The sequence below is a fragment of the Anoplopoma fimbria genome, chromosome 6 (genome assembly GCF_027596085.1).
Source record: "Anoplopoma fimbria isolate UVic2021 breed Golden Eagle Sablefish chromosome 6, Afim_UVic_2022, whole genome shotgun sequence".
NCBI classification, from domain to species: domain Eukaryota; kingdom Metazoa; phylum Chordata; class Actinopteri; order Perciformes; family Anoplopomatidae; genus Anoplopoma; species Anoplopoma fimbria.
Genome location: NC_072454.1, coordinates 10,432,786 through 10,457,875, shown reverse-complemented (window position 1 = coordinate 10,457,875; position 25,090 = coordinate 10,432,786). Strand labels below are relative to the sequence as shown.

Genomic DNA, 25,090 nt, shown 5'->3' with positions numbered 1-25,090 from the left:
GATATCGTAAAGGCTGCGTTCCTCATAAACTGTGTGAGAGCATTTATTATTGATGCTCTGTCTGTGGCTGTGGTCCTATTGCAAAGGCCATTTGGGGAAAAGCACATCTCACAGGAACAAGAGTCAGCTTTTAATCTATCTCAGCAACACAGTCCACAACCCTCAGTTGTGCTGTGCCCTGTGTCTGAGGCTCCCCTGCCTTTGTTGCACTGCTTCTACCATCTGAAACATAGTGTGCCTAAATAAATGAGGATATATGGGGGAGAAGTTTTGATCTGTATTGTCGACCCTTTTATTTGCATGCCATTTAAAACGTTCCCTGTATAACTTACGTTACGTTTTTAGTGCGATGTTTAATTTCATAATTCAAGGCTTTTTAATTTGTTCTGATTTTCTTTTTACAGGAAGTAGTCCAGATGAGGCTAAACAGCGAGGGGAGGCAACCAAAACAGAACGCTTTGGGACCACGGTACCTCTGCTGCTGAAAGGCAAGGAGCGAAGACCTTTCCTCCAGCTCACTGCCAGGGTAAATACTCACAAGGCCATCTAGCACCACTATCTTACTGCTAATGCTTTTGTTTGACATGACCACAGAATATAACTCCTTCCCTCTTTGCCTTTTCCCCGCTTGTTTGAATTGCTTCTGTAGAAAGTCCCTTCCTTAGCTCTGTTTGTCTTTGTACTTGCCCTGTTGGTGTTCTCTCTTCCCTAGCTCCTTCTCCTTTGTTTGTTGAATACAAGCTACATACACATACTGTGAAATGATTTCTGAAAATAGTCAGCCTTTCAACAGATTTGCAAGTCAGCAGTGCACAAACCTGACGCTTTGAGAAAGATATGGCAGCGTGAAGCAGCCTTTTAACGCCTTGTTGATTGTGTCCGTTCTGTCCTTCACCATGACATATATGCTATATTAAAAGATGCAAACATACATATGTACAGTACAATCAGTCCTCTCAGGATTCTCTAGACTTGTGTTCTCAGGCAGGGAAAACCAATCTGTCCCCTCCTAGTACAGCTGGAAAAGAAAATGTTTGAAATTTGCCATCCCCCCCACCACAACTTAAGGAAACTTTTCCAAAGGAGGGAAATGCGTAGGTGTTAAGAACTCCCAGAGCAATCAAATATTTGTTCCTGGTGAAGGGAAGTCGCCATCTGAGAGAGCTGTTATTTTCCCAGCCTTATGCTCCCCTCTCCAAGTCAGTAGAGAGGGGCAGTGAAGTTAATTACATGAACTGAATTGATCACCCACATGTCACATTGGCACAAAGTAAAAATGCTGTTTTTAGCTTCATGAAGTTGATAAAGCACCAAGGGATCCAGACTGCGACCAAAATAGTTGCATATACCAAGTTTTTTTTCACGTGGTCGCATTCATGCAAGTGCATGATGAAACACCAGTTACTGTCTATTCAGTCCCCGCCTCCAATGAAGTTGCAAGTGCGTAGCAGTGATAGCTTCCACTCATCACAGCCCCATGGTCGCGAGACCACATTTATGCACTCAGAGCAGAAGTGCTCCCTCGTGAGGATTCTTCTCCTCTCGTTCTGTTCCTCGTATGCGGCTGGATTTTATGTGCACGGGTTTAAACTAATTTAACACCGTACACATGTACAGTGTGTGTGATGCACATATACGCTGTGTCAGAAATCTTTACGAAACAAAGAAGCACTAAGTACTAATACACTATTACAAGAAAAAGGCCTGTAAAAAAGATCTTACTTTAGTAAAAGTATGTAAGAATATAATCAGGAAAATGTAGGCCTATTTAAAGTTAATTTTAAGTTCTCACTATTCAGCCACTATGCAGTTCTTTAGTTGTAACATTATTGTATATTATAATATTACATTATTATTATTATTGATTCAGTTGCATTAGAGAAGCATTTTAATGTTGTAGCTGGCTGAGTTGTGTTCATTTTTATGCTGTTGGTGGTTTCATTTACTGTAAATCAATTCATTGGTATTTCATATACTCTAGTCATGTGCAGATGTGACCAATTGATAAAGTTTGTAGAACTGGAAAAGTTGGTCTGGAGCCCTGAGAGCACCCCATTTTCGACTGCATCAGAAATGTTTAACCACCAGCTCCTGCTGACATAAAACATTTGTTGAGGAGATGCAGTGGTTCGGCAGGAGGCTATCTACAAACTGACCCTTCCCAAATTAAACTGACTTCCAGGGCACCTGACGATTTTCTTACCAGAGATTGCACAAAGACCTAACGCCCCAACCGGGATAACAGATTGATAGAGCCGCTCCTTGTGCCAATAGAAAGGTTATGAAGCAGTCGTAAAGTATTGCAGAGTCATTACTTACGGTGAGATAGACTCTCCAGACAAACATTCTTGCAGCCACACTTGCACACAAACATAGACACAGAGTCTCAGACAGAGCTGCAGACAGCAAAGTATACGCTTGAGGACATTTCGCAGCAGACCTGAGTCACTGTGAGAGACTGATGATACAAAAATCTATGTCTGTTCCTTTCTGTGCAATTTATCTCTCTCTGCTGGTTAAGATACATGAATCTTTTTTTTTTTATTCCATGTCTTTGTCTTTTTCTTATTTTTTTATGATCTGAGGCCTCGGGCATGGCTTCATTTTGCTGTTGTAATGCTACAAGGACACTTTTTTTTACACAAATAACATCCATTTACCTGAAGAGCATCAAGTCATCTTAGGGCTGTTTTTTAGGATTCATTATTTGATTGATTAAATGTCAAAATTACATTTGACAAAGTGAGGGAAATATCCTGCATCACCTCCATATTTTGGGTTCTTGCAGCCATAAGTCAGTGGCACTGATATGCTCACATCATATAGTCATCACAGTTGCTCCTGCACTGAAATACACCTTTTTTTTTGCCAAAGAAACATCACACCATTATAGAGATGCATGACAAATACTGGATTCAAGTTTCTAGGTTAGGTAAGAAATATTGTCCATTGCAAATAAAATTATCTTCTTCACCAATTTTTTTAAAAGAAAAGTGCAATTTCATCAGCTTTTTCTATCATGTCATTTTCAACAGTAAACTAATTTCAAGTACTTTTCCACACAAAAGAATAGCCCCATAATAGTCTTGTTGAACACAACTTGGATAAATGATTGCAGTTAAGGCTAACCATCATTTCATATAGTTTCTCCACAATACAAGCCACCCTGTGTTTCACCTGTTAAACACTTTTAATGTGAAGCACTGATGCAATGTAAAGAGAGTGAACAATAGACAGTGAGTGTTATTGATTAGGTAAAATGAACATGCATACTTGCAATGCTTCCTCTGAATCCCTCATGCATAGGTAGGCATTTTTTATCCAGCTCAAAATGGCTGACTGACAGTGACAACTACTTTACAGAAAGGTGATCACTGAATATATGAATTGGCTATTTCAGAAACCATGGCGACCATATATAGTAATAAAAAATTGCTTTGATTTCATGAACATTTTAAGGACCAGGCCTTACTTACAGTCTTGAGTTGAAACTAGTCTACTTTTGTGCACAGGCTTGGAAGGTGTAGGATATGGAAGCTTTCTTCCTCTTCCTCTCACACTATTGTGCCTTGCCACATCCTGCCTTGGATCCAGCCCTCTTGTGTCAAACTTAAGGTGAAGCTTCACACAAATGCTGATCCACCGGCAGGATGGGTGAGATCCGGGCACCACCTTAACTCTTGAATAATCTTTTTGTGTTTCAGAGTTATCCTGCGTCACTCCAGCTGCTGGTAAGTGCGGAAGGTGAACAGCTGATCCTGTTGCTGGAGAAAAATGAGTGAGTTTCCACTGATTTATCTGAATTTTCCATACTCTATTCTTATTCTCATATTCTTCCATACTCATTGTGAGCGTCATGACACAGGAAACCAGATAGTTATTATGTTAATCACACACAGAGCCAATAGATAAACCCATGCTCCCAGCTATTGCTGACTGGAGATATATATATGCAAGAGGAAGAAGAGTTTTATGAGTCCGGGAAATGATATACTGTAGTCAGGGAGGGAGAACATAATATGTCCCCTAGTGATTGGACTCTTTTATGGTTCAGTCTCTCTGAAGGGCCGAGAGATGAAAGCTGATAAAGAATAAGGAAGAGGAGAGTTCTGAGGACATGCTTATTCTCCCCCGCTTTGCTTTTCCACTCCTCACTCCTCCACTCACTTCCAGGCTGCAGGAAAATAACAGTTTACTGTGAAACGAGGGGTGGGGATCATTCAGAGTTCATATATATGTAGATATACACACATTCTCACTCACAAACTGTTCCACATAGAGGGCAAAAGATTGCTGTAAAGCCTGAATGAAAAGTGCATAAAGGCCTGGTTACATGTCCGGGGACCTTAACAATCTCACATGAATGATGGCATCGCTGTCTCAGGTCTAGTTTCTTATTCAGAGGGAGAGGAGGCGTCATATTTTACCTTGCTGCTTTGGGATACAGATATTGACATTGGAATGATGTACTTGGTCCACAGCTGGTCAGACCTCCATCACTGGTAACTCTAGAAAAAACACAACCGTGGACCGTTGAGATTTGTGAAAGTGAAAATACTGATTTGAAAAGATTTAAAGAGTGTATTTCAATAGCCTGTCTATTACGTGAGCTAATAAAAAAAAAAAGAACTTAAAAAACCCTCCACTTATTTTCCTCAACCAAAGCTCAAGGTAACCTGCCAACTCTCTAAAACAGAATTCGAATTACTGGCCAAAGAAACCCCAAAAAATTACAAACTCCCTAGAAAAACTCTGTCCCGACTGACCCTTCCATTCCCCATTCTCCATGTGACCTCTAGTGACCTCAGCTTCAGCTGTGAGTCATCCGTCACCAGCCTGCAGCCTGGGAGCATGCTGCCATTCCCATCCGGCCTGTTCTCTGTCAGGCCAGATGTGTCCTCTGATATCGCTTCACCAGTTCAGCCAGCTCTGAACAGGTGGTCTCTGACCTCTACGTGGGCCTGTCTTGTTGCGGCTGTGGCCTTTCAGTCTGACGCAGAAGGCGAGATGAGGGCACATTCAAGGAATATGCAAAGGATGTAGCTAAGCCTTTTGTTTTTCTGAACAGTTAACAGTAATATTTTCCAAGCTGGCAACAGTAAGTCCTGCTCAGAAGTCATTTTCCTACATTTAACATGTGCACATTGCGCACGTCTAGTACATTAAAGTTAGTTGAACCAATCTAATGTCTTGACAGGTATGCTTGACAGTTTAATTGCTCAGAATTAATACAATGGTTCCTTTTAAGATATGAATGGCAGTTTGTATTCCAGCAAGAACAAAATATGGAAGGTTAAAGGCTTCTTTCAGAATAATGGCAATTTTTAACCCGGATCTGCCCTCCTAGCTTCACTCGCTGACGCATGATCTCAGTGTGGATATTCTTCATAGCAGCGTCTAATTATTCTATACGACTTTGCAGTTAATGTTTAGACCGGCAGGGCTGCAGAGAATATGATTTTGTTTCAATAGAGCTCAATGGGGAGCAAAATGGACAAGATTTACTGAGTTTTATCCATAGAAAACTTGTTTGGAAACAGAACTTGATCATCAGTATAGAACGTTGTAGCTAGAACAAATACAAAATCTCATCATATATAAATACATTTTGAACAGCCAAGCAGTGTTCAGATCCTCAAAACATTATATATTATACTAGTTCAGATTAATACATTTCTAAAAGGAAATGAAGCTTTGGCTGGTAACATTGGAGAAACTAGCAAGAGTAGGCTAGATTTTAACAAATATACAATGAAAAAACCCGAGGCGGTTTTGAACTCATATCCAATGAAAGTAGCTAGCAGCAATAGCTCCAAAAGTCGCTATATCTAAGAAATTCGCCAAGTCGGCAACACTGACAACCTGTCCCTTCCTGCCTCCCTCCAAAGACCTTTTTTTGTCAGAGCAATACATTTATTGATTGCTGTCGTGATGTAAAAGTTTTAACAAACGGGAAAAAAAAAATCTCTAAAATGCAACCAACCCTCGTTATAAGGAACATGATGAAATTATGTCCTGCAAATATTCAATTTTCTATTTAATTCAATGGTCCAAAATAGCATCTGATGATTATTAAACTCAAAGTAAGCATGTCTTTTGTTTGAAAAATTAGGTGAAGAACATAGAAGCAATACAGTGTGGAAGTTAGTCAACTTTAATGCTACTTAAGGAGAAATGTGGTGTAAACAAAGGTACAAAATACATTTGCTGAATCAAGGGGAAAAGGAACAAACGACCATTAAGTTGTGGAAGTGAATAGATCTGAACTCCCGAGCGAAGCAAGTGGTGCCTCTTTGTGCTGAGTTATGGCAGATTTTCTGTGAAGGCTCATCCTTTTTTCCTTGAATCTGCTTAGCCCGTGCAGTTTGCTTATTTGGCACTGCTGCAGAGCACACCTGCTCCAAGGCCAGTGTGAAATGATCGCAGTCATCACCAACACGCCACCAGATCCAATTAATAAACTGCTGTTTGTAAGCCGCTTGGCCCTGTCCCAGGAAAACTTGGCTACTGCAAGACAAGTATAGATCTACTGAGGAGAGGACTCAGTGGGGGTCCCCTGTGTGTCTGTGTGTGTGGGTGTGGGTGTGTGGGGCTACTTTGTTTGTGTACACCTTGCAAATAAACACACAATCTTTGATTTTATTTTATTTTATTTTGCTGGTTTTCTGAGGCCACTTCTTCTGTGTCCTTGAAGGCCACTCAGATCAAAAGGCAGTATGTGGACTGCTTCTGTATTTCACAGACTCCTACATTTAGTCTCAGTTTTAAAACAGTTAAGTGCTTGTGAGCTCGTAACCCCAGCAGATCTTTTGGAAGTGATTCAGATCAGCCTCTCAGCTTGATTTTAACTGTCCTCTATGCCGTTACATATAAACGCCTTTGTCCCACATGCTAGTTAATTGAGCAATGGGAATGGCCGTGTCATATACAATATTTAAGGCTTGGCGTGCTGTACAGGGCAAATAGAGCATGGACAGACATGCAGACTTGTGCCAGCAGCAGCTTCTTTGATGTATAGCATTGATCAATGGCACAGTTGGCCAGCTTCAAATGATTAATGGTGGCCGTATGGGACATTCCACATTAGTCTTGATTAAAGACTTCAATGGCAATGTCTGGGGGACCATGGTGTGTGTGTGTGTGTGTGTGTGTCTGTGTCTGTGTGTGTCTGTGGTAGATAAAAAGAAGTATCAAAGGTGTACAGCTTGGCCCACTTAAGATACACCTCTATATTTGATATCATCATTTATATATTCTAAGGCCCCGTATTTATAGAAATTGGTCAATTCTAGTGCTGATATTTTCATTTAAAGAGATTCTTTGTAACTTTTTGTAAACTAGTATGGCAAATGACAATTATGGGATAGAAATACTAAATACTTTATTCATTCTTTAGTGTTGCAAGTAGGAAGGAGTCATAAAATTAGAAAATCTGACTCGGTGTTGACCGTTAAAGAGTTCTCTAAAATCCACTGGTCAAACCAGACCAATACAAGCTTCAGTACAACCTCGGAGCATTGAACTAAGTTGAGTTTCTTTAGAGATGATTAGTTTAAAGATCCTATATGTAAAAAGTGAAATTTCCACTTCTTTTTTTATTATAAAGCCGGCCTTAGGGCGATCGTAATACTGTGTTTTAAAACGCTCAAACCATGGAGAAATACACACAGCCCATAATCAGAAACTGTGCTTTTAAATGAGCCCTCAGGGTTCCCGTACATTTACACAACTAAACAAAGCATATAGACCATTTCCCGGTTTCAAACCTAAACATTCTAAATGTGTCCCAGTGTATTTCCAGTTGCAGTGTTTGTAAATGACAGCAGCTGACAGGAAGTACATTTGGAGCCCAGTTGTTTCCTAGCAACACAAGTCAGTTGAAATGCACTAAAACAGAGCATTTCAGACACATTGAATACAGGTATATTCAGTCAGTTTGAGGAAAAAAAGCATGTAAACATGTTCTAGAGGAACCCCATAATCCAAGTATGAACCTGAAAATTGGCATAATATGTCTCCTCCAACTTTTCATTCGTAAGATAAAGATTATGTTATTTCTAAAACAGCAAGAGTACTCAAATGTTACATGTTGTCTTAGGGCAAGCAACTGTCGAAAACTGCAAACATTTTGATCATAACCAGAAACTATCTGATCAAAATCAGAAAAGAAAGATCATAAATCTGCCCGCTTTAGGTATAAGTCTGTGCTATGTGTACATTTTAGTTGGCTCCGAACATTTTTTTTAGAGAATACATTAAAACTGAAATATGCTGTTGAATTCAGTTGACTTTAAGGTATACAAGACATATTGTCATTCAAGAGTCACTTCAATCCTTTTCCAAGGATGCTGTTTTTATTCAAATGCATTTCAGCTTTTCTCTCCTTGATGCTGGATGTGTTCATGGTCTAACTAGCTCTCTGCAAAGGACCCTGTGTTTCCCAGTTAGAACATTTCCTTTCATTCTTCTGAGGCAGGAAAGAAAAGAGGAAATAACCCTTTGAAACACATGGCCACATCTAAACAAAATCCTAATGTTTTTGACAAAAAAAGGAAAATCCCCATAGCAACATCCTCAGTGTGTTTTTTTTATGGGAAAGAAGATGCACTCCATTTCAATAACACAGCTGACAATGCCAATACTTTCCTCATTGTGTGGTACCACCGAGGAGCTATAATAGTATCCATTCAATGAGGAGGAGCTCAGACCAAACAAAGAGAGATCCCAGGTTCCTTTGCACCGTAATTGGATCCGTCAAGAATATAAAATAAGTTGAACTGTATGTGGCTCTGTCTTTTAACAACACTATTTGAGTAGGAAAAAATTGGGCTGCTAGCTTGGCTGTCAACTCTGATGCCTAATGGGGTTGTAGAAGGAACTTTTATATGTGTAAGTAGTCTGTAATGACGGCTTTTCATGTGGTCTACAGTATATAAAGGTGTGGGGACTTAGTGACCTGCATGAGGTCAGGAAATGGATAGATGCTGGATGTTGAGCAGCAGCAAACTTCACGAGCAACACTTTGGCAGTCTACTTCTTCTTCCGCTGCCTCTTGCAACAATTCTTCCATCACTCCCACTTCCTCTGTTCCCGCTTATGTCTCTGATAGGGCTGTGAAGAATGACAACAACATTGTCAAAACATTATGAAAATGTCTTTTTTTCTATAGCATATCTATCACAATGTTGAAAGACAAGCGGTAGAAACTGCGTTAACCCAATATTAATGTAATTTGGACTACTCCTTACATTCTGTGTGGAAGGTAATATAACTTGTGCGTCAAGACTAATTATTACTAACTAAATATTTCATTTAAAGTATGATTTGGTTATTTAGAAATGTGAATAACAATCTGAAATGGCTCTTAATAAAAACACAATGTTTAACCTTAGAAGTTAAATAGTGCTCACTTTTGACAGTTTTCTAAGTGTTTTCTTACTTTTAGGCTAGTCGACTGTTCTAAGTTAAAACTTCCGTTATTTTTAAACCATTACGTTTTTGTTTTAAAACACATAACTTCTGCTTCCTTCATGCCTAGCGTCCACACTAGAATCCCTAAAATGGAGACCTGTTATCGTTATTGAGACGTGAAATGACGTTCGTCTGGTCTGTTGTGACGCTCTCTCCTGCAATATGTCTTTTACTTTTTTATATTCTTATCTTTATTTCTTACCCACCTATCTCCTCCTGTCTCTCCCACACTCTCCACATGCATTCTTGTGTTTGCCATGACTAGCTCTTTTGTCACCATCCAACTTGAGACTCTGTCAAAGCCACCAGCGGCGAAACTGTAGACCTCAAACTTCTGTGTGACTTTATTTTGGATTTTTTTTTCTGCCTGTCACAATCAATTCAAACAAACACAGGGCGGCTGTGGCGTAGTGGAGAGCAAGGTAGTTCTCCATTCAGAGGATCGGTGGTTCGATACCCGGCTTCGACAGTCGATGTGTCCTTGGGCAAGACACTTAACCCCAAGCAGAGAAAAACTGATATCCAATTATTATTGCACACTGAATGGTCTGCGAGAACAACAAGCAACTTATGTCGTGTTCAGATAGACAACAGCACTGTGTGAACAATCTGAGCGCCACTAATTCATTTATAGGAATAGTTTGACATTTTGGGAAATGCAATAACTTGCTTGCTGGCAGAGGGTAAGACGCGAAAATGTCACTCTGTTTGATTGTTAAATATAAAATAACAAACTCTGCCTACCAATACCTCTAAAGTGTATTAATAACCATGTTATTTATTGTTTATTTCATCCACATAAATGTAAAAAAATATATTTTCTTTTCTTGGCTGCAAACAGTTACTTCCTGTAGTCTCCATGGTGCCAACTCAGAGATCTTCTGCACCAAGTAAGAACACAGGGCCACCTACTACATTGGCCAATCAACTATACATGCACACATTTCTGGTAGATTACCCGAATCTATGTCAAAATGTTTTGACTGAAAAGCTCAATCCCCACCAACGTAACAGAAGACTTTTGCACAGGTTAACTGCAGCAGCTCGATGTCCTTTACCTGCTACTGACTTTTTGTCAGTGTGAAAATACTTTGACGGTCAGACCTTCACCTTTCTCTTGTGCATGTGTGCAGTGAAAAACTATCCCAAAATGCACCGCTTGTCTGGAAAGAGATCTGGAGCGAATGGTTGTAACAAGAGTTTTCACACATCCTGTCTGTTTGAGTATCGATCCGATGTAAATTTCACCTCTTTTTTTCCCCCGATGACATTGTAGTTGTAGCTTTTGTTGAGCTTAGAGCACACACTAATCGCATTTTGCCTCCTGCCATCTTTAATTAGTTGGCTAAAGAGTTTGTGGATAAACCCGAGAGCCCTTGGGGAAAGTTGCCCAGTCTTGAAGGACAATGAAAAAAAAAAAAAAAAAAAAAAAAAAAAAGAGTGAGGGAGCAGTCTTAGGCGTTGCTTTGGGAAAGATTAGAGTGGATGTTTTTTTTGACCGGTGGGCACAGAGCCAAGCATCAGAGCCAAGCTAGCTCAAATTCTCTTTAAGTCTCTCCCTTTCTTAGCTTTACTTTATCTCTTTGCCTCCCTCGTTTCCTAAAAGTGTGATTGATTTTCCAGACCTAGAGATCTCGAGGCAAGATAGGTGTTAAGCCAGTTTATTTGACCAAACAATTGTTTCAGATGTAGCTTGAATCTACTTGTTTATTAGAATTTGTATTACATCTACCTAAAAATTGAGTTGGAGTGCAGTAGATGAAGGCAATTTTGAGGAATTGTAAGCCAAACTGATGTATGTGTTCCAGCTATTGTCAGTTTTTTTTTTTTTTTTTTTGCTTTCAATGAAACAGTTAAATACATTAATGCACTAATGCAGTATGTCAGCATATGGCATCATCTATTTGTTCACTTGTACAGACCTATTTTTAGGAGCCTGCAGCAGTAGAGAGGATGGTAAGGGTGTTGTCACTGCACTTAGCCAGTATGGTACGTTGTGTCTCTGATCCTCTCTCCTATATGTTTATTTCTCATTCATGCGAGGGAACATTGAGTGAAACATCTCCCAGTTTCACTGCTTTTAACCATACCATGTACTGAGTGGGTCACCTGTCTAAGTTGCTAGCTAGCAGAACAGTCAGAGATGTTTCTTTTTTCTTTTCTGAGCACCTTACAAGAGAGTAAGAGCCTCCAAATGAGAGCAGAGAGGTGATGCATTTGCAGCCTTGTTCACAAAGTTCTTAAAAAGGCAGCAGTTCTTTTTATTTTAAATCAGACTCTGAGATTTACTCAGTGTGGTGTCAGTGTGGTGAACTAAAGCCTTGGTGTAAGGGAGCAGAACAATCTATTATCTGCGTTGGAGTTTTTGATCGAGTGGAGTGGAGCTACAGATGTTGACGGCGCATAATATCCATATTTATTGTCAGCATCATTTATGTGCATCAGCAGGAAACACTGCTGTAAAAAGAACCTGGAGAGAGTAGAACATGAGTGATAACATCACCTCGCTGTACATAAATCAGTTACTCAAGATAATGAAAGGCATGTGTGAAATGTATATTATGATGCACTTCCATGCTTTTGTCCATGACAGGATACAACCCTTTTGAAATTGATTTTATTGATGTCTCTGCCTCTATTGATTCTGCTTATTGGTCTGACTCTTTATCAATCCCATTATTGAGTGCTGATCAATATTTCTTTGTGGAAAACAAAATGTAGGCCTTCACAGGTCTACATATAATAAATCAGATGCATTGACACTTAAAAAAGTGTCAATGCATCTGATTTATTATATCTGAGTCTGAACACAGTGGAGAATGTCTGCCTAATAACGTTTGAACATGTTAAAATAAATTGCAATGCTTAGGACTTAATAAAAATGATAAATACCCTGATTAAATAAAATAAAAATTCTCAATTTAAAGAAAAATGGCTGCGTAACCTGCCTGTGCAGCGCTAATGTTATTATAACATGATATTTAATCTCCCTAAAGGATGTGATGCATGGTTTGGAAGCAGTTGCAGTCAATGAATGCCATGTCAAATACATGGCATTCATTGACTTTGGGCCCATTTTTAGACCTAAGATGTTTCAACCTTTTTTTCCACCTTTACTTGAAATGACATTTTACAGACATTAAAAGTAGCACTGTCATCTCCAGCTGCATAGACACAGAATTCAACATAATGATGTTTGAGTCTTTTGCATCCTCGGCATCGATAAAAGCTATTGATAATCTCAGAGGCATACAATTCCGATGTATCAGACAATTTGAAATTAGATCTCAACTGAAACCGCTTCTCAATTCCCAACACTAGTTCCAAGGCCAGGGAATCAGCCGGCTTTCAAGATTATCAAAATCACTTTTCAAACACAACCTCGCCATAAAAGCTTGATATTAAAACTTTAATGAGAAATCCCTTTCAAAGTAGAAATTGCTTTGTGTGTGATTCACATACTCGTCTACATCAGTACCGCACAGAGAATGGGTCGTTTGTAGTGGACCCATGAGAAATAAGGACTTTTCTGCTTGAGACTGCACATCTTAGCAGCTGTTTCATACTCTCAGTGGTGTTCATCTGATATGGTTAATGCCAGCAATATCGCTCAGCATGCTATCAGCCCATACAGGTGATATAAAATACAGATTGTAGGGATTATTGAGATAGCTGCTGATGCTGTTGCTCCTGAGCTAAAGCCACTAGTCTGCAACATTTCTGATTGCCATAATCATGTATGTTCCAGATCCATTCAGACTACAGTCTGTCTCTCTAGATCACATATTGGATATATGGTAATAAACACATATCACCGTATGCGCAGCAACCTCTGGCTGAACTCTGCTAGGTCACATAATGTAGGTTTCAGCACAATGTGACAAGAACTTAATCAGTGAACAGATGACTTACATTCATCAATTCAGAAGGTCAGGAGTGTTTACATACAGCACATTAGCATGACCACACACACACACACATACACACCACACTTAAGGAAATTCGGTACACTCATACACAAGAGAGGAAGTGTGTTCACAATAAATCCAGATGTGCCTTGACAAACAAGGCAGAGAGGAAGTTCATCAAATGACATCACTGATGGAGGGGAAGTTTACGCTGTTCTGGGTCCGTGTTGAACGTGACAACACCGGGGCAGCAGCACAATTAATCCATGGGCCATGTGTATAAACACAGAGACATAGGGTAAATCCCATGTCTCTTATTTGTCATTCCCTTGCTCCTCCGTCCTCGCTTGAACCAGAAGTTGTTCTGCACCGCCATATTTATGGCCGTCCCAAAGCTATGGTTTCATACCAGAGGGAAGACGTATCACAGAGTAAACTCGATGATTCACCATTTGGTTCAAATTTATATGTTCTGGCAGTGATGATAACTGTGTCGTTATCAGCATAAGTACATGTACAGCATATATACAACATATTTCCTTGTTTCCTCTCTCCTCGCATGGCGTCTCTCCATGCATCCCTGGTGGGAGGGACTGAGACGCAAGGAGAAGACGCAAGTGAGGGAAACTGGGATGTAATTAATAGACTTGGGATGAAGCCATACTGTTGCTGATATCAGATAAATGTATAACCAAAGTGAAGTATGTTTTCTTGGAACAGGAAATCTACAAGAGAACATGAATGGTTCAATATAGGAATGACATGTATATGTTTAAACTGTTAAAAGTATAGTATTCTTTAGAGTACTTTTTACATCTGAGGTTCTATTTTTGCAGTTTTTGTCATCTTTTTAGAGGTTATGATAACATTTAACTCACCAATTATTTGCTGAGGTCTGGGAAAACGCCAACATCAACTGATAACATAACTGAGTCTGACCACGAAAAAACCATGAGCAGGCAAACGATCAGACCACTTCATTTTTGAGGTAAAACTGAAAGTAAGCACAGCTGAATTGTAATATTCCCTAATTGGACTGGAAAAGGCTGGAAATGCAAAACCAGAGCAAGTACAGAAGGCTAAAGTTGAATCAATATTCAGTCTGTCAATTGTGATTGATTTTTACAACAAACTGTTTGATTTGGATTCTACAGTTCATCTTTGTTTTTATTTTTTTTCTTTGTTTTATTTTATTTGACTGTCTCACTGCTGGTGTTTAATGCTTTGTCCTGCTTCTTTAGAGCAATGGTGCTGCTTCCCCGGGTCTTTGCAATTATTTGGGTGAGCGCTATGTTTGTATCACCTGTAAGAATGATGGCCAAACCTACGAACAGTTGGAATAATCCTTCAAGGTTACTGAACATCTTAAAGACATAGTGTGCAGTGATCTGTGCAGCACATATAGCCTGAGCTTAAACTGCTTTAAGGTCAGTGACATTTTTTGGAATTACTTTTATAGACCTTATTGAGAGGCCACCAGTTTTATGACTTATGTATCCTGTGGTCAGCGAGAAAATGAAGGCAGTGAAGTATTGTATTTTATAGCTATCAGAGAAATGTCAAGTGCCTTAAACCCAAAATCAGAAAACCAAAATCCGAGCTCTGATTAGCTTAAAAGCGCTTTGTTGTTTTACCAGCCGCAGCCCGTTCAATAATTGACATCTCCCACTCAATACCCAGCAGTCATGACGACTCCCGTTACGCTGCGTCAGGCTCAGTGACAGATTGCTCACCCTGATCCTTATGTTAAAGTGATACATCAGTGCCAAGTAAAAGTTTCCGTCTCCGCAACGTTTGCAAGGTAATGGGGTGGAGAATGACAGATCGTATGCTATTATCTTATTGGAGAATCAGCGCAGCCTCCGTGAGAGTGTAAAGAGTGGGTTTAATGACGTGAGACTTTTTTTTTAAGAGGAGGCAAAGAATGGCTTGTGTGGTCTGGGTCTGGAGAGAGCTGATGTTCTGGGATGTGTGCAGTCAGCGGAGCAACAGCGTGTTCTATTAAAGCAGTTGTCTTGTGCATCACAAGTGCTCCTACAGCTGGAAGATTAAAGATGTCTACAACGGGATGGATGTGGAGGGCTGGAGATGATTCATATTGATATGCACCGGTTATTTCTTCTTCTTTTTTTTGCTAGGAGAAAGAAATTACAGAGTACAACAAAAATGAAAGGAAAGGGAGGAAAAATGAAAGACGAGAAAAATCTTAAATATTCTTCTTTCCGCTCCGCTCTTAATTGCATATTCCCCCTGAAGACAAAAAGTATAGCTGAACAATGAGGCTGCCCAGGGGAGCCACCATAGATTAATTGGACAGATAGGAACCCTCTGACATTAACATTTATGCATTTGTTTACTCTTTTTCAATGAATAATAATACGCCACCTCCCTTGAAGATCCCTAGTCCCTCATTAGTTCCGGTGTGTAGCTTGTTATGGATGGGAATATTGAAGCAGCAAAAGCAAAACAAAATAAAAATGGTTCATCTCAGTACTGGTTCGGCATATAAAAACTATTTCATGAGGTTGTTGAGAATACGTCTTTCTCCTAAACTTTTAATGAAGATTTGATGCAACGTCACACACTTGTTATCCATATCTCAGCTTCAGCATGCATATTCTGTTTCGCAAGCAAGCAAAGAATCAACATTTGGGGTGGTAATTTCAGAGCCTTTTGAAAAAGCAGTTGCCATCTCTTTTGGTAGTAAGTGACCCACAATAACTGTAGATTATATTAAGATTAAAATATGTTTCCAGAAAGAAGTAGTGGTGTAATATTGAGGACTACAATTACACATCTATTTCCCCGAAAGAAAAACAATTATTATTTTATTTTACATTTAACTTTTCACATTAAACCCAGACTCCGCCTTGAGAAAAATATATATTCAATTTAAAAGAAAAATTATTTCATAAAAATACATGAGTTAAAAAAAAAAGGTTTCATATTGTTTGCTTGTCACTCAGTACTCCAACGAACACAATTGTTCACAGTAAAAAAGGGGTGGTTAATTTAGCAATTACAGAGAACCATTTCTTAGAGGAGTTATCAATTGAACTTCTTAAATGTATATTTAATAATAAAAGACATCAAATCCTCCATTCAAGAGATAGTTGAGGTTGGATTTTGACTCTTATCTTTAGTGTTTAAATGATAATCAGTGCTAGAGATCCTTAGATTAACTGTTTGCATTGTTACCTCAGTAGATTGATCCAGCATGTGTTCAGTGCTATCAAGGGCATGTTTTTCTAGCATCTCACCATATAAAGAGTTTACGGTTCACTGCTTGTTAATGGTGGTGATGGTGCCTGCAGGCATTTAGACATTGTACCATCGTCATCCAGGTGCCCAGAAATATTCTGTGCTTCTTTTGTTAGGGTAATAAATAATGCATACTGTCTGCTAGCCACACATTTGGCATTCATAAAAGTCTAATGTTTAGCTGTGAAAGCTCGGAGCATTAATTACCACAAACGGCCTCAGTGGTGCAATATGTGGGGAGGCAGCTGCTAGCTTTGCACAATATGGACAGGTGGAGTCTGCAATAGAGCGACTGACCATACTCAGAGAGAAGTGAGACCATTGGCCTGGATTCTTGAGCAGCGTTCACTCTTGTACTGTACTGTAGATGAGAGCATTTCCCCTCCCACTGATTTGCTAAACTATTCCCTTTTAAAGGGTGCACTGGTAATATGACATCATGCTCTTTGTACAGTTACGAGGAAAAATATGTTTAGTGTAGGAATCATATTATGGTGTTAAATATTCCGGACGTGAAGGCCAACGGCTATGAAACAGTTCATTCTCTAACGGCTCTGCGTTACGTCACTACTGTTAGCTGCGGTGGTTGTCGGTTAGTTACCAACCAAGGGAAATAATAACATTAATTTAGCTTCAGAACACATTGCAATGTTTCAAAACCACCAGATGTGAGCTTTTGTTAGAGGTTTAAAAAGGTTTAGGGCTTGACACCACAGCATTTTTTAATCCTTTGTTGTTGCACCTACAGCCTTGCATGCATTTTTACCCAAATTCTTAAGACCTATTTAGACTCCATGGTAGTAAAAAGCAGTGCCAGTAAAAAGCAATGGGTAACATTAGGATGAATATCTGGAAGCATAAAAAAATAAGGTTGCCATCGCAGTGCTATAAAAGAAAATGAAACCCTTTGGAGATGTAAAGAAGATATGATAGAAGGAAGGTGTACCCAGAGGAAACAAATCAAATGATACTTTCACATGCTTGAAAAAAATGTCTGACAATTGATACACAATCCCGCGCTATGGACACATACATTTATCTTAAGGCATTCGTCTTATATGGAAATACAGCCATCTCTTACTGCATGCTGTAAAGTGATCAGGAGAGTGGTCCAATCCAATATGGGTACCTGCAGTACATCAGTGTCTGTGCTTCTGCTGTCGGAGGGATGCTGTGTATTTCCCAACGGCCACTGATCAGTATCCACCAATCAGAAGCCTCCTATTCCCCCAAGGAGGAAAAAGTATATGACTTCACATTTCCTCATATTCCCCTACTGGCAACACCCATATATTATCATTCATGGGTCCTACCGTCCTCACAGAAAACGGGTGAAGCAGTCATAAGGGAGATTATGTGGTCAGTGATTTAGCTCAAATGGGAAAATGTCATTTTGAATATGTTATCAAGCATTTTCGGTTTTCTCATGAATGCCTGCGATGTTGTTTGAAAAAAGAGACGGCCCCCTCCCCGCCTCCCAACTGTATCACTATACCATGATTCACTAGTGCAGAGGGGCCTTGTTTCTCCCTCTGCAGTTTGTTTTACTGATGTGATGACTTCACTCGCCTTGGGCTCCACTTCACACACAGAGCTGTGAAGGACACAGACAAAGAATGTTGTTTGAATGACTGTACCCTCTCGGTGATGGACCAATGTTAAGGCAAATTTAGATTCAGATCTGAAACTGAATATCAAACTAAAGAGGACTGAAGCTGTAATGCTCTTCACTGTAGCTTGTAAGTTGTGGACCTGAACGCTAATAGAGTGAGTCATAGGTAGAGTTATATCTGCAGGGCCATTCTGGGTCTTTGATTTCTGAAAACAACATGGCTGAAATTACTTTTTGTTGTCTTTCTGTGTTTTTTTTCTATGATCAGAATCTTATTTTTGGAATTTTCATCTGGTCCTTTGTGAACTCTCAACAGAGTGATGTAAAAGTGAGGGAGCTGCTCTCTGAGTGACTTCTAACTAAGCAAAGAGGGATATCGACTCATTAAGGAGCTATCTTTGCTTTGGTCAGTCAATATTTAAATAGGCTGGGCAGATCAGCCTGTTTGTTTGATATTGGTCTGCTGCCTGCAGGAGCGTTTATATTGGACATTTTTTTTTTTTGTCCGCTCTCTCATGAATGTGACTTTGTAGTGGAGGGACTCAGACGCTCGGTCAGTTGGTCTGTTCACAAAAAGATTCCTTTTTATGACTTAACTGTATTTTTTCCAAGCTACAGTTATGTGCTGGTTACCAATAGAAGCACAGATGTACTTTAGTTATCTTTTGCAAAGCCAGAGAAGTCGAGTGAAGGAAAGCACTCCACTAATTCTGGAGTTGAGGGGATTTTTCTGTTTTGCTCCCTCCACTCCTCCCACCCTCATCTCCTTCTCTCCCCGGGTTTTCTCTGGCTATGCTGTCGTTGTACACTCCAGTGCACCCGCTACAGCCAATCCTATGCTGAAGGGACATTGAGCTGTATGTAAATCAATTTGGAACGCCATCCGTATGTGGAAATAGAATTAGACTTGTCAACCACACCTCTTTAGTTCCTCCTCTTTCTTTATCTCTCTCTCCTTCTGTAGTAGTGTGCTCTTTTTTTAAGTTAGGCATACAGCGCCATAAGTCGCAGCCATAGGAAGGCTTAGGGTTAGGCTCGTGGGGGAGAAGGGATTAAAACAAATCACTGAAGTTAGCAGCCTTCAAAGGAAGCAGAGAGACTGCAAGAGGAGCAACATTTCTCTCAAATGGTTTTGTGCTCAAGGGGCTTTGTGTAATGGTGAATTATTACATGAGGCATGGAGTCACATAAATGTAAATTAGGCTCAGCACTTTACATTTGCACAGAACATTGTACTCTTTGAAAGAAAAGGATGATATTAGAACAGTAAGGTTTGATTTGTTTCTTTAAAATGAAACTCATTCAAACACATGTTTGGTTCAGAAACAACAACAGGCAGAAACATGAGGGATTTTGTTTGCGGTCCACATGAGTGTTTCTGCCGTGTCCTTGTCTGTGTGGTCGCTGGATTGGCAACCATTCATTGATTGCTGTGTTGGATGTACTGTATGTCAGCAATCCACTTGTGTCAGGAGATGGAGAGGGAACAGGAACATTTGTTCATCTACGATATGAATATAAATAGCAAATCATACTCCTGATTATGTTCAAACAACATAAGTGTGGACAGCAAATAAGGCTCAAAATGAAATGAAATCTAATCATCTGGCTCCAAGAAATAATCAATAATTTTGTCCTAAATTAATTTTCAGAGAAATCCATAAATTCTGTATAGCAGATTGTAAGATGCTAGAAAATATAGATGAGGGATTCTTTTTTAAGACAAATAACAGGGTTTTCTTACTCCCAGGGGCGCTCTTAAAGAGCCCCTCATCCATCACAATTAACCTGGGCGACTATTAATGAATCTTTAATTAGTTGTTTGACTGTGTCTAGTGAATCACAACACACACGTAGGAGCATTGTATCAATGGTTATTGACTCAAGCTATCATAGGAGATTTATACATCTTTTAAAAACGTTTTTCAACATTTTTGGAAAAGAAAGATTTGAAGTCAGAAAAGTGTATATATAAATAGTTTATCAGACCAATTCTCATTTGACATTCTCCATCTAAATTGCGTTTGATCAGCTGCATGTTCCTCTTGACTAAAATAGAGATGGAAGGGAGTAGTTGTTTCATACAATCACACGTAAGTATTCTGGTATTCAGAGAGAAACGGCCCCCTCGCTTTCCTCCTCCGTTGTGGTTTTTATTGGTTAAACAAGACCAACACGTCTTAGGTGCAGCGGGGATGACATTCTCTATCTGCTCTCAATGAAAATGTCAAATCTTGTTTAGAATACACTCAGGAGAAAGTAAAAACCAAGGCTGTTTTTTAAAAGGTTACAGTCAGTCCAACAGCTCAGATATATTTCTCTAAAGTGGGACAGTAAAAAAGGCAAAGGGAAACAGTGGAGCTGTAAATAAATGAGAACCAAGGGCGTTTGGGTCATCTCCATCTGTGTGACATACACAATCCCACATCACAGAGCTAGAAGGTAACCAGCGATGGCAAAGAGAAACACACTCATGGCCTCATAAACTCCTGCCAAGGAGTTGATTACAGGCAGATTCCATCATGTAAAACCTGCAGCTTTAATACAGTATGTGTTGTAGTACCAGGGGCCACACTGCTCTAAGCTGACTCTCCCAAACATGCCCTCAAAGTACGGCACGTGAGCATTTGTTGGGAATTACCGCTCAAATGACACAAATCCCATCTTTACTGCAAACACATCCTGCTTTAGAGCATTTTCAATTTGCCCTCCTTTCAACAGAAACATCATACATTTACACTGGTGTTATTATGATGTGGCTGTTTATCAGTGTCCCTTTTGAAACACTGCTATTGCATGTATAAAGATACATATTTGGGAGTTTTCCATTAAGCAAACGTTACCCTCTGATGTGTTATCCATTTTTAATGAGACATACCGGCACCCTTTAAAGTGATTACCGGCCGCCAGCTTATCAGATTGGTTTAAGAACTTGCTAATGGCTTGATAAGGCACATTAAAGCGATAATAAATATTTAATGAAGTTCAATGTGGCTGGGCTCAGGCCGCGGAGGGTTGATCCTTTTTTAAACAGGTTATAAAAAAATGGACTTTGAACAAACAGATAAGATATTAAATAGTCCTGAGGTATGTAAAATGTACATTATTTGACTAATTCTGGCTTTTGGTCCATGCAAGCTGTATGGGATGGCAGAGCACTGTGGGATATGAATGATTTCCACTGATTTGGACAAACACTGCTCTCCAGTTTTTAAATCCTCTCCATCTCCTCTTCTGTCAGAAAAATGTCATACGATTTATGATATTCTCCTGAAACATTTTGTCTGCTTGTTTCATTTAATTAGATTCATCTCTTGTGCATGATGAAATGCCTTTTTTTTATATTTTTGACAGGATTCCTGTCACATGCAGAGTTGTGGGATTAAAAACTTTTCCTGCATTTGTCACTTGCTGTTGCCTTCTAACTTGCCAGTACTCCCTCCCTCTCTCTCTTTCTCTCTCTTTCTCTCTCTTTCTTATACATACATACACATATACATGCAACTTGAGATCATCCTGCCTGATGTCAGTGTAATTACGCAGCTGAAAAAGATGGGTGTTCCTGCTGCTCCTTTGCCAATGCTCGGGGTGGGGCTCACTGCGTCCATCTGCTCATGGCACACAGTTAAAAATATGTCCTCACACACACACACACATGTGCACCGAAACCCACATGCAGGAAATAATTACCTCAGCATGGATTCTACTCAGTCATTCAGAATGCCAGGGGATTCAAGGACATGTACAAATCACCTAATAAATTCACAGCAAATCAAGTCTCTCCTGGCCTCAGAATACTAAGCATCTCATCCACATTATCCCCCAAATCCTTACAAGCAACACTAAATCTACATAAAAAAGTCTACTAAGAGGCAAGGTTTGTTAGTAGTCTTAAAACACAGACCTTTTTGATGAAAAGAATACCTGGGGTGTTTGATGTTTCTGTTTCCTTTTTTTTTTGCTCTCTTCTTAGGGGTCTTTTTGCAAGCCATTACACTGAGACACATTACCAGGAGGATGGAAATGCAGTCACCGGCGCTCACAACTTCACGGTACGGTGACACTCAAGTGCTTTTGACATTTATGGTCGAGTTGACGTGCAGTGGTGCTCCGCTGACACGCTGTAAAAACTGACCCTTTAGAAGCGTTCACGAAGACAGATGTTTTTTCTCACTTGTAAAAGATCAGTATTATAGATGATGATGTAGACCGAATCTAATGTAGGATTGAAAATAGATAGTTTGTTTTGATTGTTTCTTTTTAACAGCTATAATGTCAATGTGTATTTGAAAGCCTCTGGCTGTTGCTGACCGGGACATCTATCCTGTGGCCTACTTCCTGATAAGCTGTGTTTTATGCTGGCTGGTTTTCAGCCAACATTGCCATCAGGATTTCATTATGGAATCCCCTTTTAGCAGCTGATCTATTCCTGAGTACTTCTGATTTTATATTCTATATGTATGCTAGCTGTGTTAAGCAGAGTGCCTGCTACTCTTGAAAATGAAGAATAGATTAATGTTCTTTTTTTTTTTTTTTTTTGAAAACTTATCGAAGCTACTCACTGTGTCACTTTGCAGAATTTGTTCTGTTTTGTATGATGAAGGTATTTCTTTTTCTTAAAGTTAGGTAGAAAGCGGCCTTTGGTTAACATTTCTGTGGAGTTTCTAAAACCTGTGTTTTATGACTTTGAAAAGTATTCTCTCTTTCTTTTTTTACACATACTTAACAGTCTCTTCTGATCCTTTCAACAAAGTTTAAATCACTGTTTAATGGAACACACTGAGGATAGTTTGATGCTTACAACTTGGAGGAGAAATGTTTGGTAATTCGGCGATGACTGACAGGTCAATTCCCGCAAAGCTAGACAAACAGTGTTTTCCACTCTCTCTCACCTTTAATCTTGAGTGTGGAGGATGTTACATCCATTGCATCAGGCTGTCAAATAGACCGACTGTATTGTCTTAGATAAGCTTTACACAGCTGCACAATTTCAGTAGCTGCTGTCACTGAACTGCAATCATCCGAGTGTTAATCAGGGTGCAGTGGAATAATGTGTACAGGTAAATACACTCTGACGTTCTGTGAATTATCTGATGAGACAGAAGAATCGAAATATACTGATTTTGCTGCATCATGCTTTATCAAGTCAACACCTATAAAGTAAACCTGAGCAGGAACTATTCATCGTTTTTTCAACGGTTAAGCCACGATAACCGGAAAACTGGACGTTAAGGGGTTAACTGTGATGTATTCCATCTCTGTTCTGCTTCTTGTAGCTTCAGGAAATCTAAAAATGAGCTTTTGAAATACATATTTCCCTTTGAATGCATTTAGCTACTTTAAAAGTCACTGACACATTGAGGATAACTGAGGAAGACAATCACTATCCCTTTTATGAAAGGTGAGCTAATCTAGGTCAAGCATAGCCTAAGCACCGAGCCTTTGTAGCTGCTCTATTTTTATACTAAATGTAATAAATCTCAATTCCATCACCACCTGGCTCACAAACTTGCACTGTACTTGCCACACATATATCGTTGGAAATTATTGTTTTAAGTCTTACCCCAAAGTATTTTCTCCCGCCGTTCAATATCTGAGATGAGGGATGGTCAGTGAGGAGACTAATGACAGTTGATTTAAGAGGGCTGGAGTGCTTCTAGATTCTAGAGTCTAGAATCTAGACAGTAAATGGAGGTCTGTATTCCCTCTTAACGAGAGTCACCTCCTCTGCTCTTCTTGTGCTTTTCACTGTCTGAGGAGCCTTAAATGTCCTCTTTTCCTTCGACTCGACCACTCTGGCGGAATAATGAATAAAAAACTATTTCCACTTCACTGTCACCTCCCATCCGTGTCAGTTCTCCTTCTTCCCTTTTCAGCAGTGTAGTTTGCATTTTATTTCGAGAAGGCCTGTACGGATAGGAGGAAACACTGTAACAAGCAGCTTTTGTTTTGTCTTTTTGAATAAATGGTACATATTTAATTATATTATCAATTGTGTTCTTTGCATAAAAATAATGGGACATATCATGAAAAACTCACTTTTTCATTGCTTGTGCACATACATTACTTAAAGAGACGAGAGCTAAAATATTGTGATTCAGACAGAGTGTGAATACAGTTATATTTAGACAGACCTTATGAGAAAAAATATGTGTTTGTGAACATTAAGGCATGTACACCTGTTATAATAGAACCCAAAATACAAGTATGAACGTGAAAATGAGCATGATATGTCCCCTTTAAATGAACAATTTGCCTCTTTTAGAACAACTGCTACTACCACGGGGAAGTGCAGGCACATCCAAACTCTGATGTCACCCTCAGCACCTGCACAGGCCTTCGGTAAGAAACAAAACCATGATTTTGTATTCAAGCAGCATCTCAACACTGCCCTTTAAGGGCTATTTGCCACTGCAATGTTTATATTTACTTAAGTCACTCTGCACAGCAGCCCATTGCTCTTAAGACCCTTAAGCCCGCTGTCAGTAAGTTGCTGTGTGACTCATAGGAATAGGAGAAAATGTCACACCTCATTGTCTCTGTCCACAGAGGCATCCAGTTAATGTCGTTTTGGCAGTAATTGGCTTCTTGCTGTTGCTAATGACCAACCACACTGTCATCTGCTGCTCAATTAAACAGCAAGGAAACATTTTTGGGAAACAGAAAGTGTCTGGTTTGCCATTTTATCAATGCGATCGCTGACTAACATTATTAATGATCTGAAAAAGGAGAGTTGATCATTTGAATGACAACGTACACATACACAAGGCTGCTGTATTATGATACTGAACTACTAGCTTTTGTGCAGAAAGCCATGAGTTCTAATGCTAACGGGGCT

At 39.5% G+C, this 25,090-nt stretch overlaps 1 protein-coding gene across 1 annotated transcript in view; it reads left to right on the top strand.

The window, feature by feature from the left end:
* adam12b (ADAM metallopeptidase domain 12b) overlaps positions 1 to 25,090 on the top strand; it is a 73,873-nt gene that overhangs the window by 11,526 nt on the left and 37,257 nt on the right. The window contains exons 2-5 of the mRNA XM_054600225.1: positions 405 to 526; positions 3,705 to 3,778; positions 22,226 to 22,304; positions 24,518 to 24,594. Of these exons, the coding sequence (XP_054456200.1) occupies positions 405 to 526; positions 3,705 to 3,778; positions 22,226 to 22,304; positions 24,518 to 24,594 (352 nt within the window). The remainder of the gene's footprint in view (positions 1 to 404; positions 527 to 3,704; positions 3,779 to 22,225; positions 22,305 to 24,517; positions 24,595 to 25,090) is intronic.